This window comes from Lactuca serriola, chromosome 7 (assembly GCF_051521515.1).
Source record: "Lactuca serriola cultivar US96UC23 chromosome 7, Lser_US96UC23_V15, whole genome shotgun sequence".
In the NCBI taxonomy this organism is placed as follows: Eukaryota; Viridiplantae; Streptophyta; class Magnoliopsida; order Asterales; family Asteraceae; genus Lactuca; species Lactuca serriola.
In genome coordinates, this window is record NC_136414.1 from 182,422,707 (window position 1) to 182,442,379 (window position 19,673).

At 34.9% G+C, this 19,673-nt stretch overlaps 2 protein-coding genes across 2 annotated transcripts; both read left to right on the plus strand.

Moving 5' to 3' along the window:
- Positions 1 to 4,350: 4,350 nt before the first annotated feature.
- Positions 4,351 to 8,029, plus strand: APC6 (anaphase promoting complex 6). The gene is made up of 15 exons (XM_079010946.1): positions 4,351 to 4,686; positions 4,854 to 4,988; positions 5,345 to 5,418; positions 5,540 to 5,579; positions 5,658 to 5,703; positions 5,825 to 5,904; positions 5,997 to 6,166; positions 6,243 to 6,368; positions 6,449 to 6,523; positions 6,612 to 6,737; positions 6,832 to 6,901; positions 6,975 to 7,057; positions 7,275 to 7,388; positions 7,482 to 7,581; positions 7,682 to 8,029. The coding sequence occupies exons 1-15, from the start codon at positions 4,441 to 4,443 to the stop codon at positions 7,811 to 7,813; spliced, it is 1,617 nt and encodes a 538-aa protein (XP_078867072.1). The 5' UTR covers positions 4,351 to 4,440; the 3' UTR covers positions 7,814 to 8,029.
- Positions 8,030 to 11,465: 3,436 nt separating this feature from the next.
- LOC145064609 (uncharacterized) lies at positions 11,466 to 12,584 on the plus strand. Its single transcript, XM_079012023.1, has one exon. The coding sequence runs from the start codon at positions 11,466 to 11,468 to the stop codon at positions 12,582 to 12,584; it is 1,119 nt and encodes a 372-aa protein (XP_078868149.1).
- Positions 12,585 to 19,673: the final 7,089 nt, after the last annotated feature.

Sequence of the window (19,673 nt, forward strand, 5' to 3'; positions counted from 1 at the left end):
TGCAGTTCCTTGGTCACCTCGTCAACCAGAAGGGTATTTTGGTGGATCCGGCCAAGATAGAGGCCGTGATGCAATGGGAGGTCCCGAAGTCTCCATCCGAGATTCGGAGCTTCCTAGGGTTGGCAGGGTATTACCGGAGATTCATTCAGGATTTCTCCAAGATAGCAGTGCCGCTCACCCGACTGACCAAGAAGTCGTTGGTATTTCGTTGGGGGCCTGAGCAGTAGGCAGCGTTCGAGACCCTCAGAGTTCGGAAAGCTGTCTTTTGAATATCCTCCTCGCAGACTCTCATTTGATGATACTCATACCTCAAATCAATCTTGAAAAACCAAGACGCCCCATGCAACTGATCGAATAAATCGTCGATCCTCGGTAGTGGATAACAGTTCTTGACCGTCAACTTGTTCAACTCCCGGTAGTCGATATACATCCGATGTGAACCATCCTTCTTCGTGACAAAAAGGATCGACGCTCCCCACGGTGAGCTACTCGGTCTAATAAAACCGTTCCCCAACAGTGTTGGATTAGGTGTCTAAGCCCATAACTATAATTGGTATGTACTTGACCCGAGAGTAGCATGATCCATTTCGGGTTGCCTTCACCAAAACCATTTGACAGGATGGATATTTGAGAAAGAGGCTGTTTGTGATTTATTAATATATTATAAGAATAATATATTAATTAGAAATCATATTATTTAATTGGTATTGATCAATAATTAATTTGATATTAATTTAGTGATCAAAAGAGACCGGTTAAATTTACGAGGACTGATTAGGTAAATCAGTAATACTTATAGTTTGGGCTAAAGATCCATGTTGATTAGGATTTGACTAAATCTTTGTGAGAGTCCATGAAGAGTTGGTCCATAAGGCTGATGAGTTATTGGATTAAAAGCCCAAGTGAATTAGGGTTACAAGTTGAAACCCTAGGAATTCCAAACTATAAAATGAACCCTTATCTTGCTAAAATCGGCCCCCAAGACTCCTGCTTCCATTGGTTTTCTGTTGCTTGCGTCCATTTGTCTTTTATCTCTTGCGTCCCACTTCGTGAAACCCCACTATGTTTTCTGCTTTTATTTTGCTTCTTTGGGATAATTTCCTTACACATCTTTGCATTATGTGTTGTATTGTGGCATCTACTACATCTTTTTATTTTTGGTTCTTCACCTTGTGAGGGGATACGATTGATGTTTTTTGGTCTACCCACTTAACATATTTTCATTACAGGAGGGTTAACAACCATAAGGCCATTAGGAACCTCCCAATCACGATGTTCTAGTAGGGGGTACACGACCTCCTCGTGCGCTCTTCGATACGTTTCAATTTTATAAGCATCTATAGCCATATGCCCACAATTTTCATTTTTCAAGTGCGTTAAAAACCATTATCACATGACCATAAGGCAAACCAGTTAGTTTCCAATAATTGCAAGAATAAGTCTTTTGCCTCAAATCAACTATGCCACCACTTTTGAAGTCATGGAATCGATATGTTGCATTGTCAACACTAGATACCGACCATCCTGTTATCCAATCTTTATTTTTTTAACGATAGCTTTGGCCCACTTTGTAAATATTGTTGTACTTTTTTCTGTTAAAATAATGATATATCATTATATATGACATTTATCGTATAATTTGACAAAAATTTAGTCATACCTGCAACCACCCGATGTTGGTAAAACCATTTCTGCATAAACACATGGAAGAACTCAAGAGGTGGTAATATAGACAACTTTCTTGCATGTTTTGATACACCATTCATTTACTCTGCACTGTTTGAGGTCAAGTAATTGTACCTCATGGTAGGACAATGCGATCTAGTCTATTTATCACGTGGGATCTGACTAAGGTACACCACTACATCTGGTCTAAGAGTACAAAGTCTCCCTCAATACTGTTCAAACTCAGTGGTCTTGTAAGCTCTTACAAGCTTCCAAAACAAAATTGTTGTTTTTTTTTTCAAAGATGTGCACTATGTTTCCTGTTAGATGAAAACCACTCAAACCATGTTAAGCATTTGGAAAAACATTTTGAATACTTACGGCAATTGATGCAACCCTATCCGTTACCAATGTTAGACCTTCCAAATCACCAATGCATCCATGCAGTTTTTCAAGAAACCATGTCCAAGAATCCGTAGTCTCTTTTGGGCAAATTCCATACCCGATAGGCAATATTTGATTGTTGCCATCCATAGCTGCTGTATACAATATGGCACCTTTGTACTTTCCCTTCAGATGGGCACCATCCATAATAATAACTTTTCTACAAAACACTATGAAAGTACGTATCTGCAAGAATTTTGTAAAAAACATGAATATATTAACAAATTATTTTGTTTATACACACTATAAATTTAAAAAGTTTTAAATTTAAATTATTTATTTACCACGCAGCCAATAGCGAAAAAACAATACTCGAAGCGATCCTCCAAATCAATTTGTATGTACACCACAGTCCAAAGATTATGTTTCTTCAAGTTGTGAAAATAAACTAGAAGTTTGGATAAAAACTTTCTTCGGGGGTCTCCGTCATCATCCCATAGCAAATTTCTCTAGCATGTCACACTTGTGAACAATTCAAATTAATTTCCAGCAACGCATTCATATCTCTAATTATATCTTTAGGCCTCCAAACTCTCAAATGCCTTGACCCATAATGTCATGTATTATGGTTCCCACAACTTCACTAGTTGCTTGCGTATGATTTGGGTGCATAAGTAATGAATAACATGTGTGCTCGTCATTAAACGTCTTAATTTCAAACATTTTAGTTCCTTTAATGACAACTGCATATAAACGTTAATGACCGTGTTCTTGCAAACAAACAACCTCGTATCGAGATTTGCTTGATTTTTGTACCTTAATCTGAAACTTTTCTTTAACCGCTTTGAATTTAATAGAAGATGTTAGGTCTTTTTTTGTGTTATAGGTTTGATTCACAAATATTTTATCATTCAGACCTAAACTGTGAAATGGTACACGTTCTATAATAGGTTATGGACAATCAGGAATACGAGGAATACAATACTAGGGATTAAAAGCAATTTTCTGTTGCGTGTACTCATCTTTCGACCAACCTTCATTTGATTTTTCATCATATAATCGATCATCAAAATCAAGTACTTCTCCAAACTCAAATAAATTTTGTTGTTCTAATTCTGTCGTGCGCAAATTTGGTTCATTATCATTATTTGATACAAAGTTATCATTATCTGATACAAACTTATCAACAACTGAAGCTTTCTTTTCATAACCCACTCCTACGTCATTTCCTCGTCCCCTGGAACGGTTTCCACCATATTGTCTTTCTCCACGACCTCTACTACTTTTTGTTCCAATAAAATGGTTGTTCACCACTGGCTGGTCTTCAACTTCTTCACTTACCACTGATGAATACAAATGCACTGTCTGCTTTATTTCATAAATTACATGTCTCAGGTGAACTACATATGATTCATCTGCAAGCTGCATTAAATACCTACAGTTCGGGTGTTTAAAAGTCAAAGATATATGACTATTAAACACACCAGCCTTATTTCTAACCATTTGTAATAACATTTGATGGTCAGTGTTAGGAGGAAGATTTAAACCATAGTTTTTAATATGATTTCTAACGTAAACCTCATTTCTATTAACTGACTGCCACAACCATTATGTACACAGAATAAAAAAACTCATTTTTTCAGAACACTCTCCACATAGACATTGAAAATGGTTAAAAACAATTTTATAGTCACTAAAAGGCAAAAAAATGGTTTCTAGTCACTAAAAGGCGAAAAAAATAGATAATAACTTAAAAAATGGTTAAAAACGTCATTAAAATACATACATCAACCATTTTTGCATAGATGTTCACGTTTCCGCAAAGGCTGCTCTGCGGAACTATCGTAAAAACAATTAAATTCTTTCAACTACCTTTTCCTCAAAGCTATTCACATATATATATATATATATATATATATATATATATATATATATATATATATTCCTATTTCCATAGAGGCCTCTTTTGTAGAATGATGTCAACAACCATTTTTTTTTTTGTCTTTTTGTCCATGTGTCGGATTCCTCAAAGGTTAAGGCTTCCGTAGAGATCCCCTCTACGGAAGTCTTGGTCATTTAACAAAATTGAATTTTTTTTCATGGTTAAATTGTTGAAACACTCACCCTCCTGTGGTCTTTTAATGAGTTTTCTCTATTTTAATACTAGAATAAAATTGGATCGTTGAAACTTAAAAACAGCATGTTTATTGATTAATCGTTTTCAAAATGGGCCAACTAGCCCAATACATAAAAGGGCCTAATACCCAAAAACCAACAAATTCGCCTCCCGCTATTTTCCATTCTGCAAAAACAATTCATCCCCAAACCCTCTCTGTAGCAAACACTGAAGATTTGAAAATTTTGAAATTGAGAAGCAAGAGCCACGAGAAGATGATGGAAGAACACATCGAGAAGTTGAGAGGTGTAGTCAGAGATTGCGTTAGCAAGCATCTATATTCGTCGGCGATCTTCTTCGCCGACAAGGTCGCCGCCTTCACCTCCGATCCCGCTGATATTTACATGCAAGCACAAGCCCTATTTCTCGGTCGTCATTACCGCCGTGCTTTCCACCTGCTCAATGCTTCTCAGATTGTTCTCCGTGATCTTCGTTTTCGTTATCTGGCTGCCAAATGCCTCGTTGGTCTCCTCTTTTTGCCCCATTTCGTACTTTTATTTTACTGTCAATTAGGTTTATTGTTCTTTTGCGTTTTGTGTTTGAATTTGTTAATTGCTTGGGAACCTTTTTATTTAAAGGAAGAAATAATTAGTTTTGACTTTTGATTGTATTCAATGTGCCTGAGCAGGAGGAACTAAAGGAGTGGGATCAGTGTTTGCTGATGCTTGGAGAAGCTAAGGTGGACGAACATGGGAATTTTAGTGATACCAAGGACTCTAATGTCATGTATTTGGATAAAGATAGTGAAGATCGAGAAATTAATGTAAGTTCACTCTTCTTTTCAGTGCGTAACTTTCAATTTATTCGGGTTTAGCCGTTTAGGAAGTAAATTCCTAAAGCGTGTCAACGTGTAAAGCCATTATCAATGTATTGATCAGTTTTGAAGTTTAGAAAACCTTTTCATTGCCATGGGAAGATGAATAATTGATGAAATCTTTTCAATGTATTGGTCAGCAATAGTTTAATCAGTTCATTGTAATTCCTTTTCAACACAATAGTTACCTTTTTTTTGTTAACATAACAAGACCCTTGATTTAAAGTTCTATGAACATGTACTTTTTTTTTCATACAATCATCTTTTCTTGCTTTGAAGTAACACATATCTGAATCTGATAACAGATATCATCAGCAATTTGTTTTCTTAGAGGCAAGGCTTATGAAGCTTTGGAGAATCGTTCTCAGGCTAGACAATGGTTAGTTTCAACATATACAACGTTTATTCATGTTTAATGCTTCAAAATCACAATTCTTTTTTGGTTTTTAAAGAAAATGATATGAAATTATGAACTCACAAGTGTATTATGTATATCCTAGGTACAAGGCTGCAATTAGAGCAGATCCTTTATGCTATGAGGTAATCACAACCATGTGCCATGTTTAATAATATCTTTAACTTTTGCAATATGTAATTTTGAAATCTTTTTTCTTTCAGGCAATTGAATGTCTTATTGAAAACCACATGCTAACATGTGAAGAAGGTAGTAAATTTGCACTTAATCTCAGGTTATTAATACTAATATCATGAATCATCCTACTCTATTACTATCTTCAAATTTCAAACAATCATCATATCATTGTTTGCTTTTTATTCAATTTCAGAGAAAAGTCTTCTTTCATCTCTACAGTTTGCTCAAGAAGATGGCTGGCTTTCTTCATTCTATTCATGTCTGATAAAAAAAGTACCTAAATACATCAAAAACACTCATGTAACATTAATCAAAACATCTTATACTTTCAAACATATAATATTTTTCAATTTTTTTATTTTCAGTATGATAAAGCAAGTATTGTAGAAGAAAAATTCAATGAACTGGAGAAAGAAGACACATCAAATCATTCCTTGACTTGTACACTAAAAAACAACACAGATCTTTTAGCATGTAAAGCTGAATACTATCATCAATGTGGCGAATATCAGAAATGCTTTGAATTGACTTCAGTGTAAGCTCACCTTTTTAAATAAACAATCTGACTAATTATATATATTTATATTTATATAATGATTTTTTGATTTCAGATTACTTGAAAAAGATCCATTCCATCTTAAAAGCACAATGGTTCATATAGCAGCAGCTATGGAGCTTGGACATTCAAATGAACTTTATCTCATGGCTTGCAACTTAGTCAAAGACTACCCTCAAAAGTTAGAAAAACTATTTTTTTTTTTTTAAAACTATTTTTAATTCTAATTTTATATTGAAATCTATTTTTTGGTTTCAAAAGGGCGATATCATGGTTTGCTGTTGGCTGTTACTATTATTGTATCAAGAAGTATGACCAATCACGCCGTTATTTCAGGTAAATAAATCCCAGTATTTTACTTTTTTACTTTTTACTTTTTATTTAAATTTACATTTCTTTATTTGATTTATTATTTATATGACAGCAAGGCAACTAGCTTAGAAGGAACATTTGCCCCTGGTTGGATAGGATATGGGAATGCTTATGCAGCCAAAGAAGAAGGTGATCAAGCTATGTCTGGTTATCGAACTGCTGCACGTTTATTTCCTGGGTAATTTATCTTTTTCTTTTTATTTAAATTGAAAAAAATATATATAATATTGTCAAATTGTAATATGATTAAATTATGTGTTTTTAATCTTTAGGTGTCACTTACCCACTTTATATATTGGAATGGAGTATATGCGAACCCACAGCTTCAAACTCGCTGATCAGGTGCTAATTGCTATATCACATTCTTAACAAAATGTCTAAAATACCCTTTTCTAATTTTTTTGGTTGTGTATAGTTTTTTATGCAAGCAAAGGCAATATGTCCTTCGGATCCACTTGTGTATAATGAGCTTGGAGTTGTTGCATATCATATGAAAGAGTACGCATTCTTTACTTCTTTCTTTGTTTCAGTAAAGAAAAAAAATGACCATTTTGCCCTCTGGTGTATGTGGTATGTTACTTTTTCTACCTAGAGTCCAAAAATGAGTGTTTTGTCTAAAAAAGATCCTTATGGTGAGGTTTTGTTTCAAATTTCGCCGACTGCTAACTTTTTTTTTTTTTTAAATGACGATTTTGCCCTTGGTTAAATTTTATAGGTATAAAAAGGCGGAATGGTGGTTTAAAAAGACTTTGGCTCACATACCAACACCATTAAGTGAAATGTGGGAATCAACTGTGGTTAATCTTGCTCATACTTTAAGAAAACTCAAGTAAGTTCACATTTCATATATTTTCATAATCTTTACAATTTATAAAATCTTATTATTGTGTTTAGTTTATTATTATTATTTTTTAAATATCAGGTTGTATAGTGAAGCAATTACATATTACGAAAAGGCCCTTGCACTATCTACAAGAAGCTTAAGCACGTATGCTGGTTTAGCATACACATACCATCTGCGGGTATTTTTTTTTTAAATTTTATTTAATTGACATGATTTTTGAATCTAGTAAAAACTATATATGAATATTTTAATTGGATTTGTTTTGAAAATTTTTGAAGGGTAATTATACAGATGCAATTACATATTATCACAAGGCATTGTGGATTAACCCGGATGATCAGTTTTGCACAGAAATGTTGACAGTGGCTCTTGTTGATGAAAGTCGTCAAGGTATTGAATCTGAAATATAATATTTAAAAAAAAAAAAAAAAAAAAAGAAATTGGAACAATGTTAATTAGTTATTTTGTGGTAGGGTTGAGTTTGTATGTTGTATTTAAAGCATTCATTAATATATTTTGACAAAGTTAGGAAAATGTCATTGTCTATATAAAGACATGAAATTAGTGTGAATGGTGCTTGCATTTGAGCTTTATATTTTATATAGCTAGTGATTTTTTTTTGGATAGTTTGAAAGTTATATTGAAATTGAATCACAGTTTATATACATATTAAACAACAGCTTTGTTGTTGTTATGTGTCAATATAATGCAGAGCAATTGTATATACATGTATGGAAACTAGATAGTGTCAAAGTGTCAAATAGAGTTTAATTACATTGCATGGGTTCGATATTGTATTAGTAGGAGTGGTGGTGGCTAGATTCATAGAAGCGTGTGAAGAAATCCTTTCCATATTTGTCAATTCACAATTGGTGAAACGTGTTTCACAATCATATTACATCTAATTATAGCATAGTATCTGAGTACACAAACATAAATGGGCGGTGGACACAAATTAACAGCTTAATGTTCTTATTTCCTAAAAGATTAACTCATCAAAATGTTTATATTTCCTAACAGATTAAGTGATGAAGATCATAACTCATAGGAACCATCATATTTAACATTTAACATAGGTTCACAGTGAATGATTGAAACATTTGACAATCACAAATTCACTTCAGGTTGAGTAGGTCGAAGTCTGTGTAATTATTTTGTCGTAGTGTGTGTCTAGAAAGGAAATGATTAAAGGAAACATTACATACCTAGTACCGTGGAGTGGAGTGTTGAAGTCAATTGAGGATTGAATTCGATAGTGGACTGTGGAGGTCGATTGAAGGAGAGTGGAGACTGAATTCAAGTTGTTGCTTAATTGCTCAACTCGTCGTGGTTGATTTAAGGAGTTAAGTCCCAAGTCGCAGCCTCACAGATGTGAGTCGATTTACAAAAATGATTAATGGAGTCCGATCATATCAGCTTAAGTTGTCGTGAGTATAGAAAGAAATGAGAAAGAGAGTTGTCGGTAGATGTTGTTTCTTTGAATGCTTTAAATTAGGTTAGTTATTCAGAATTTTCAAACTGCAAGTGTAGTGGCCTCAATAAAACCGGTTTTTTCATTGACAAAGCAACAAAAATGTGAACGAAAATGAAAACACGCCCGTAGCGCCGTTATAGCGGTTATGGTTATCGCGGTAAATAGCACCGTAAATGGCAGTATCGCAAATCGAAAATGCTAAACTGAAAGTAATGGTTCTTGATCACTACGAAACGCTATAGCGCTGCTATTAATAGCATAGCTAGTAACATGTGATTGATTTTTCCAACACCCATACTTTAAGCTTCAAGCTCTTTGGTTTGAATACCACCTCTTAATTCTTGTGTTATGTGCAAGGGCGGAGCTTCATAGAGGCAAGGGGGGCTGTGGCCTCCTGATTTTTTTTTGTTAGAAATAGCCATTTTATTTTAATTTTATATATATTAGACCTAAAAATATAAAATTTTGGTTATGGCCTCCCTTGTTCACCGATTTTTATATGTATTATATTTCCGTCCCCGCAAAATAAATATTGAAGCTCCGCCCCTTGTTATGTGGTTTTGTTGAACTAGTTTCTTGCAAAATGCAAGTTTTGATTAATAAAATTTGATCGGCTGCTCGAAAGAAATACTGAAATAGTCAAATGATATTATTATTTATAGTAATGAACGTTTCGTTGAAAAAAAAAGATTTTAATAATAAAATTTTTATATGTTTATACGTACAAAAAATTCAAACCCATTCTATTATTTTGGTATTTAAATACTATTTTCTATATTATCATCTATGAAACATCTCCAAACATGTTTAATTTATAATTAAATATGTCTACTGCTAGAGAATGAATATTATTTAGCAATATTTTAACTTCTAAGCATAACAGAATTTGAACCTTAAACGTTATATTTATGAATTTTCTACTCCAGCCGCTCGACTCCCAATCGCATAAGTCTTATCCAGTATTAAGTTATTATAGTTTCCATATTTTTTTTCTTTCACTTTATGAAATAATATAGATTTAATTTTCTTAATTTATTATATGGTTTTCATATATTTGTTTTTTATGAAAGAATATAAATATTTAATTTTCCTAAGTTACCATATGGTTTTCATATTTTGCTTTTCTCTTTCACTTTATGAAATATAGATTTAATTTTATTAAGTCATGAGAGAACGAACTTTAAAGCTAAAAAACAAATTCAGATTCCTTTTGATATCTAAAATATAGAAAATTGTTCTTAAAAGAAACTTAATGTATAGATTCCATTGTGTTCAAACTGTGCGATTTAAAATATAAATATCATATGGTTTTGAATAATGAAACTGTTATCGTAAATCGTCATATGGGTGGGTGTAGAGTCAAATGCTTGTTTGAACGATACGAAAGATATTTCTTTAATCAAAACCAAGCTTCCAAGATCATACATAAGCTATAATTTTTGTTGTTGTTATCATTGACTTACAATATCTTAATACTTATTGAGATGTCGACCGTTGATTTATCGCTTCATAAAATTTCATCCAAGTATATTTATTTATTTTTGATAACTTACGATGATACCGTTCAAACATGATATCCACATTGTATTACATCATTATTCCATTTTATCATTTTTTTTTCACTATAATGAATTGAAAGAATCTCCCAAAAAGTCAAATTCGTTATATTCTGAGCTTATTTTTATTTATTTATTTATTTTTTAAATGATAGGAAAAAGAAGCGATACTTATTTAGGGTTTAGCCGGCAATTGTTTAATAAAAAGACAACAATCCGCCAATCCTCAATACATTTGCGATTTTAGTGGGTAACCTTTAGAAAGTTCATGTATTCTTCGGGTATTAACAATAAACCTATGATTTTGAGTGTTATTTTACCGCTCTAAGTCAAACATATGATTGTCAACATATTCTTTTTCTCTTTGTTCGACAAGAGGTATTGTCTTACTAGTAATCTTATTTATTGTATTCTATCATTCTATTAAATTTATGTTATTGTATTCATTTTATCTAAGAGAAAGTCTAGTCTTATTATAATATTATTGTATTATCTCTGACAAATGATAACACGTTAGAGTAATTTATTGTATTCTTACTGTCTAATATAATATCTTGTCGTAATGTCTTATTATAATATTATTGTATTTTTTGTATCCGACAGTGTATTATCATGACAACCTATTATCTTAATGTAATCTTAGTATATTAACCTTTTTCTAACAAAGGGTCTAAGGTCTTGTATTACTATAATCTTATTGTATTCTTTGTGTGTGGTAGACGGTATTATCTGATGGGGTTAGAAAAGTCTTTTTAGAGAAATAAAGTGTTTGAATAAAGCTGATTTGGTCAAGAGAAATGTGATGCACGTGACTTGACAAGTCTAAAGCTATCTTCTTTTTAGTTAGTAGTCTTCCTATTATCTAGGCTTTTTATTTTCTTTTCAGTTGTTTCTTTATGTATTTAAAGCCAATTTGGCATCTAGTAATATTATCAGATTTCTCAGTGAGTAATACCCTTTGAGTAATACCCTCGTAATAGTATATCATTGTGGTATCAGAGCGAAATTCAGATCACTAAAAAGAGAAGCAAAATGAGCGATGATAAGTTGAAGGTGCCTGTGTTTGACGGCCATTATGAACACTGGAGTGAGATGATGGAAAACTTGTTGCGTGCAAAGCAAGTCTGGAATCTGATTGATCCAGGCATTAGAGAGCCCACCGTGGGGGTTGCCCAAAGCGAAGCAGAGAAGAAGAAATTGGAGGAGCTGAGAATGAAGGACCTACAGGTCAAACATTACCTGTATCAAGCCATCGATAGGGTTACCTTTGAACAAATCCTGGATCGAAAGAACTCCAAGGTAATCTGGGATTTAATGAAAAAAAGGTATGCAGGGAATGATCAAGTAAAGAAGTCCATGCTGCAAAAACTCCGTAGAGATTTCGAAATTCTAGAGATGAAGACAAGTGAAACCATACCAGAATATTTTGGTAGGGTTTTGACTATCTCTAATCAAATGAGAAGCAATGGGGAGACGATGACTGATGTCAAGATAGTTGAAAAGATCCTTCGAACCCTAACAGAAAAGTACATGTTTGTGGTGGTGCCAATTGAAGAATCAAAGGACATTGAACTAATGTCCATAGAAGAACTACAGAGCACATTGATTGTTCATGAGCAGAAGTTCAAGAAGAATGAAAGAGAAGAGGAACATGCGTTGAAGGTAGATACAAGTGACAGTTCAAACTCTAGAGGACGTGGTCGAGGTCGTTCAAACTACAGAGGAAGAGGACGTGGAAGAGGAAGGCACAATGTCAACAAGGAGACTGTCGAATGTTACAATTGTCATAAATTAGGGCATTATTCCTATGAATGCCCTAATGCAAAAGAAGCAAACTATATGGGTTTCGATGAGAATGAAGAAGTTATGCTCATGGCAGATGGGGGTGAAGAAGGAAATGTGTTCGTGGCTCAATCAGGTGGTGAAAGCAAAGGATTATTATGGTTTTTGGATTCTAGATGCTCTAATCACATGTGTGGAGATCAAGGAAGATTCATAGACCTAGATGAGAGCTTCTCAAGCACTGTCAAGTTGGGTAACAATACACGCATGAATGTTGAAGGAAAAGGAAACTTGAAGTTGATCTTGAATGGAATAACTTATGTGATAAAGGATGTGTACTACGTTCCAGATCTCAAGAATAATCGTTGAGCATTGGACAACTTCAACAAAAGGGCTTGTCATTCCTTTTTCAATATGATGTTTGCAAGGTTTTTCATCCAGAAAAGGGATTGGTGTTTCAATCAGGCATGAGTACAAATAGAATGTATCCTCTCAGTGAAGATACAAACAATACCACAGAACAGCAGGCAGATGGCTGCTTATACTCCAATGACGATGATGCTTCCAAACTATGACATGAACGCCTAGGGCACATAAGCAAGACCAGCTTGAAGACACTTGAACATAAGGGTATGGTGCGAGACTTACCAGAGTTCACAATTGACACATCAGTGTGTAAGGATTGTATGGCTGGAAAACAAAGGAAGCAATACCAAAGACAAGCTCATGGCGTGCGGGAGAGGTTATAGAGTTGGTACACTCAGATATATGTGGGCCAATAAGACCAACTTCCCATACAGGCAAGAAGTATTTTTTAAGTTTCATTGATGACTTTAGTCGCAAAGGATGGGTTTATCTGTTAACAGAAAAGTCACAAGCTTTTGAAAGCTTTAAAGACTTCAAGATAAAGGTGGAAACAGAGACTGGGAAGGTGGTCAAGGCTCTTCGAACAGACAGAAGGGGAGAGTACCTTTCCAAGGAATTTACAAAGTATTGTAAGGACCATGGTATCAAGCGACAACTGACCACGAGCTTCACACCGCAACAAAACGGGGTTGCAGAATGAAGAAACAGAACAGTGATAAACATGGTGGTGACTTTGCTTTCATCCAAAGGCATGCCTAAAATGTTTTGGGCAGAAGCAACTTGCTGGAGCTTTTATGTGTTAAACAAAAGTACTACAAAGGCCCTACCAGACATGACCCCACAAGAAGCTTGGAGTGGAGTAAAGCCCACAGTTGAATATTTTCGAATTTGGGGATGTTTAGCACATGTGCATGTCCCTAAGGAGAAACGATCTAAACTAGAAAACAAAAGTTTTATGTGTGTGTTGACAGGTGTGAGCGAGGAGTCAAAGGCATACTGGTTGATCAACCTCGAAACAATGAAAGTAATAATAAGTAGAGATGTGATTTTTGAAGAGCATAAAGGCTGGAATTGGGGTCAGAACAAAGAAGGCACAACTGTAGAGAAAGAATTATCATGGGGAAACTACGACTTCATTGATGAAGATTATGTCTTCATTGATGATCATGGTGAAGAACATCAAGAAGAGGCTGAAACGGAACAAGTGCCAGATCATGTGGTTGATGATGAAACTGGTCCCAACACCATACCAGTTAGGGAGGGAAGACAAAGAAGAATTCCCAGATATTTACAAGATTATGTCACAGGTGACGAGCTCAATTCAGAAGAAGAAGAAGTGAATGTTGTGGAGACAATCTCTCAAGATCCCATTAAATATGAAGAGGCAGTCAAAGAAACCAAATGGAAGATAGCCATGGATCGTGAAATCGAAATGATTGAGAAAAATCATACATGGAGTCTTGTTGAACTTCTAGAAAATGCCAAATGTATTGGTGTAAAGTGGGTCTTCAAAACCAAATTGAATGAAAGGGGTGAAGTTGAAAAACACAAGGCGAGATTGGTGGCCCGAGGATACGGTCAAGAATTTGGAGTTGATTACAAGGAGGTGTATGCACCGGTGGCTAGAATGGACACTATACGTTTGATGCTTGCTCTAGCAGCTCAAAAGGGCTGGAGCATATATCAAATGGATGTAAAATCTGTGTTCCTTCATGGAACATTACAAGAAAGTGTCTATGTACAGCAGCCACAAGGATATGTCGTGAAGGGTGAAGAGCATAAAGTTTATAAACTTCAAAAGGCTTTATACGGGCTTAAACAAGCTCCTAGAGCTTGGTATAGTCATATTGAGGCATACTTTATCATTGAAGGATTCACAAGAAGCAAAAATGAACATACACTGTTCATTAAGGAGAAAGCAGGAAGAAAATTGCTCTTTGTGAATATATATGTCGATGACCTTCTCTTTACAGGAAATGATGAAGAAATGATGACAGAGTTCAAGAAATCAATGAAGGCTGAATTCGAGATGACAGATTTGGGAAAAATGAGGTACTTCTTGGGCATTGAAGTGATTCAAAACTCAAAAGGCATACATATTTCACAGAAGAAGTATGCAATGGAGATGTTGGGTCATTTCAAGATGATAGAATGCAATGCAATTGTGAATCCCATAGTTCCAGGATGCAGATTGACTCAAGATGAAGGTGAACCGGTCAATGAAACAATTTTCAAACAATTGGTGGGCTGCTTAATGTACATCACTACCACGAGACCAGATATTCAATTTGTGGTGAGCTTCATAAGTCGTTTTATGGCAAAACCAACAGAAACACATATGGCAGCTGCTAAGCGAGTGATGAGGTATATTCAAGGAACTCTAGACTATGGTATTTGGTACAAGAAAGGTGGAAAGGGCAAGATGGAGATCTATACTGATAGTGACTTTGCTGGAGATCTTACTGACCGAAAAAGCACATCTGGTAATGTGATTCTATGGGATGGAGCTGCTGTGTCTTGGTCTTCAAAGAAACAAAGCATTGTTGCTTTGTCATCCACTGAAGCGGAGTATGTAGCAGCTGCAACATGTGCCTGTCAAGTTATCTGGATAAGAGAAATATTGGAAGAACTGGGGGAACATCAGCTGGAAAGTAGTGTGATAAAATGTGACAATACATCAACCATACTGCTGTCAAGAAACCCTGTATTTCATGGCAAGTGCAAGCACATCGATGTAAGGTTTCACTTTTTAAGAAATTTGGTTGGCAAGGGTACAGTGGTTTTGGAATATGTTGAAACAAGTGAGCAGGTGGCTGACATACTTACTAAGCCTCTGCATCGTGTTGACTTTCAGAGGCTAAGAGAAAAACTTGGTGTGTGCTCTCTCAAAGACAAACAAGACATGGAAGCCTAGTCTAGTTTGAGGGAGGGTTTGATGGGGTTAGAAAAGTCTTTTTAGAGAAATAAAGTGTTAGAATAAAGCTGATTTGGTCAAGAGAAATGTGATGCACGTGACTTGCCAAGTCTAAAGCTATCTTCTTTTTAGTTAGTAGTCTTCCTATTATCTAGGATTTTTATTTTCTTTTCAGTTGTTTCTTTATGTATTTAAAGCCAATTTGGCATCTAGTAATATTATCAGATTTCTCAGTGAGTAATACCCTCGTAATAGTATATCATTATCTTACTATAATCTTATTATATATTCTATGTCAGATAAAAGATATTATCTTTCTATATACTGTATTCTTTCCATCTGACAAATGATATCATCTCTCTTAAAATAATTGGTTTTCATTTTTTTCTAGTTAATTTTTTTTCTTTACTTTAGTTCATTTTTTTTTCTAAACATAAATATTTTTTGTAAATTCATGATTGAGGTTGAAGTATTGACAATATCTTCTAGGACTATGATCCCAATATATACGAACAAATGTGATACCCATAGTTATTGGAGTTATATAAGTATTAAGTTACTTAGTCATACAATGAAACTATAAGAGATAGCATTAGAGATTATGTTGCGTAGCAGCATGAATGTTATAAAATATCAATTCGGTTCTCTATTTGAAGTTCAACGACTGAGGTGATCCATCTCATTTGATGTCTTTTAGGGAACTATTTACAAAGAAATATGGATCTCCATATGGTTTGCATCTACCTAGAGAAATAAATATGGATCTCTGTATGATTTTTATCGATTTAGAGATAGTTTATGATATAGTGTGACATTCAGAAATATGTGAAATAATTTTTATAACTAATGATCATATTTAGTAAGAAACTAATGAGTTTAAGTATTAATATAAGTCATGTAATCTTCTTAAATAAGATACATAATAAATAAAAGCTGGTTTAAGGGAAGTAAAGTAAATTATAGAAACTAGTTGATGGAAGGAAGTCCTGAATTGTAACAATTTCCCCATATAGGCTAATCATTGAACAAGTTGGAGTTAGAGGGTTTAAAGGTGTTAAGCATGAACGTCATGCCTTTCTTGGGTCGAAAAGAGATATATTTAAATGGTTGGCATTTCTGTGGCCACTAAAGGGATTTTAATCTAGCGGTATCAAGTGTTGTCCTCCCTTTTTAAGGTTGAGGGTTCAAGTCCTTTCGTTGACATAGATGAAATTAGGTGTTAATTTAGGAGTTGTTTAGATTTGCCGATTAAAAAAACCTCTATGCCCACCAAATAACTCTTCACTGCATTCAAGTAAATATTATTGTTTTCTGTGTTGCATTGTAAATTCCAAATATCTTGTCAAAGATGAATTCGTTCACACTTTTTTTTTTTAAAATGGCGTGGTAGAGATTCACCACGGCGTGATGGTAATGTTTTGGATCGCAGAATTAAATGTCCTGCCACAACGTGGCCATATGTGCCATGGTGTGGCAGGTGTTTTTGGGAGAAACCATAATCCTTGGAAATTAGGTCCTATTTAAAGAACATTAAGGCTAGGGTTTCGTGATCATTCAACCTCTGTCACCCTCTCAAGCTCAGAAACCCTAACCCTAGCCTTCATTTCAATTGTGAACTTATTTTGGTGTTTTTGGTTATCTTTGAAGGAGAATGAAGCCTTTGGTGTGGTAATTTACCTTACAGGCATCCTCTACATCAGCTAGCACATCTTCTGGACCTTGGTGAGTGTCCAAGACCCAACCTTTTCCTCACTAAGTTGCTAAATCTATAGATTTTGTCAATTTTATTCATGTGTTGATGGGTTTGAGTGGTGTCTCATAAAGTTTGCAACTTTATGAATCTCCAAGCCATTTGAAGTATTTGGTGCTTTGGATCTGAATTAGAAATGAGTTTTGGTGCCATACATGGATTTTTGGCCATTAACCATCATTTTGACCTAATAGGAGTTTAAGACATGCATGTCTGAAAAGTATGGATTCTTATGTTAGTAATGGTAGTAGAAACCTGTTTGGAATTGTTGGACAAGTGGTCTTCAAGATTAAGTGCTTATTGATTATGCCAAGTTATGTTTTTGCCCTTTCTAGACCATAGAATTGAGATCTTTATCTCTTGGAGAGTCTTAAGGGATAAAGTTGGACACTTTATCCATTTAGACCATAGAATGGACCATATTTGAGCTTTGGAGCACTTAGAATCGAAGAAAAACGGCTTAACCCATTAAGATGTTAGGAACCTAGAGTCCACGGCATGGCCTTAGGTCGCTACGGTGTGACGACTGGACAAGAGTCATATGTTTTGTCGTTTCGATGCCACAGTGTGGCCAAGGATGTCCACGACAATGCGACCAGCTGGAGGTTGACCTTTGACTTTGACCGTTAACTTTGACAAAGTTTGACTTTAGGTCTTTTGGGGTATTTTGAGTAGTAGATTTAGGCTTCAGTTGACCCGTTAAGCCAGTGTTTGGAGCAGTAATCAATTTAGCTATTGTTCAGATTGTGAAGTGGGTTTTCCTTACTATACTCGTGGGTCAAAAGCACCAATGTCGGCCCACTAGGTTGTGTTATGTATCCTGGTATATATTATGTTATGTTGTAGTGACATGTTAGATTGGTAGCTCTATATGATTACCTGTACTTGCTAATTATTGTTTATCTATTGCATATGTCGACATATTGGTGGTTGGGTTGAGGCAGGAGGCCAACAAACCCTGGATGGTTGGGTTGAGATGGCATCGCTCTCTGGATATGGATATGACATGTTTGAATCAGATAATGATTACTTACCCCTAGAGTTTGAATCGTTTTAGGATTCTATTTGCTGCCTATAAATAGATTGTTACAGGTCAAACCCCTAGAGTTGGTTATTCTCCTAGAAATCGTCCACCTCTCTCGCCTTTCTCTTAGTATATGAAATTGATAACCCCTCTCTTAGGGTTAGTGAATTTTACATAAACCCTAAACTAGGGTTTCTTCCATTTTGCTTTTGGTGTTGTGGTTTTGACTTCATTAGAGGGGTGCTATGTTGGATTCTTCATCCATAACGACTAACAGGCAATCACAATATCATAATCAAGCAATCAAGAGGTTAGTAATTCCTTTCTTTTGTTGATTTTTAAAGTACGTTGCTAAAACTAGTAAAACCTAGATTCTAGGTTGCATGTACACTTAGGTAAATCTTATGATTGTTTATGCTACCTTAGATAGTGTATTTGATTCTTAAGAAACCCGACACAACTCACCCCTCCTTTTGGGTCTTCCTGAACACATGCATTGGGAAACTTTGATTTTTCACTTTAAGAGGTCAATAGGAAATACAAAGACAACAACTTATGGAAAACACTAAAAGCATTTATAATAGTAGAATATTTTCATGACACCTAAGGGTAAGAGTGAACGGAGTCCATATGTTCACCCTTCCTTACCTACTTGTCACCTAATTGTCATTTTAGTTTTTCTCTCTCCTCTAACTTCCAAGTTCCACCCATCCATCTCATCACACATTAAAATTCATTCCTCCCAAACTATATAATTTTTAGTTTTAAAGTGAATACAAAACTAACTAAAAACTACAAACCTAATTAACAAAATAATCAAAACTACTTAATGTACAAGTATTGATGTAAAAGTTGGGAGAGAAAGAGTCGAATATGTTGGAGTTTGTAGTTCTAACATCTGCATTTTAGGCCTATTAGCTTTGGGGTTATTCTCGAAATAAAATAAAATAATTAAATAGAAGAATTAAATTTGGATAATTAAATAACAACGATAAGTATTATGAGATAATTAGAATTTTATTTGAGCCAAACTTAAAAATGATGTTAGAAGGATCATAATTGTTGATTATGGACCCATATGAGTAGTTAGGACTTTGTAACGCCCCGATCCTCAGGTATTAATTAATTAAGAATTTCTGGATAAAGCTCTACTCGACGAGTTGGTCGACCTACTCGTGAAGTAGCAGCGGGGTGAGAATGTGTGGTTAGTGACCTACTCGGCGAGTCCACTATTGGGACTCGGAGAGTAGGAGCTGGCAGTGGAAAACCCTAAATCCCGGGGTTTGCACCCCTATTTAAAGGAGCCTTAGCCTCCTTTGGGACTCCTTATAGTCTTTGAGAACCCTTGAAACCCTAATTCGTGTGTGTGTGCCTTGGTGTGGGTTTGAAGCTTGGAAAAGAGGA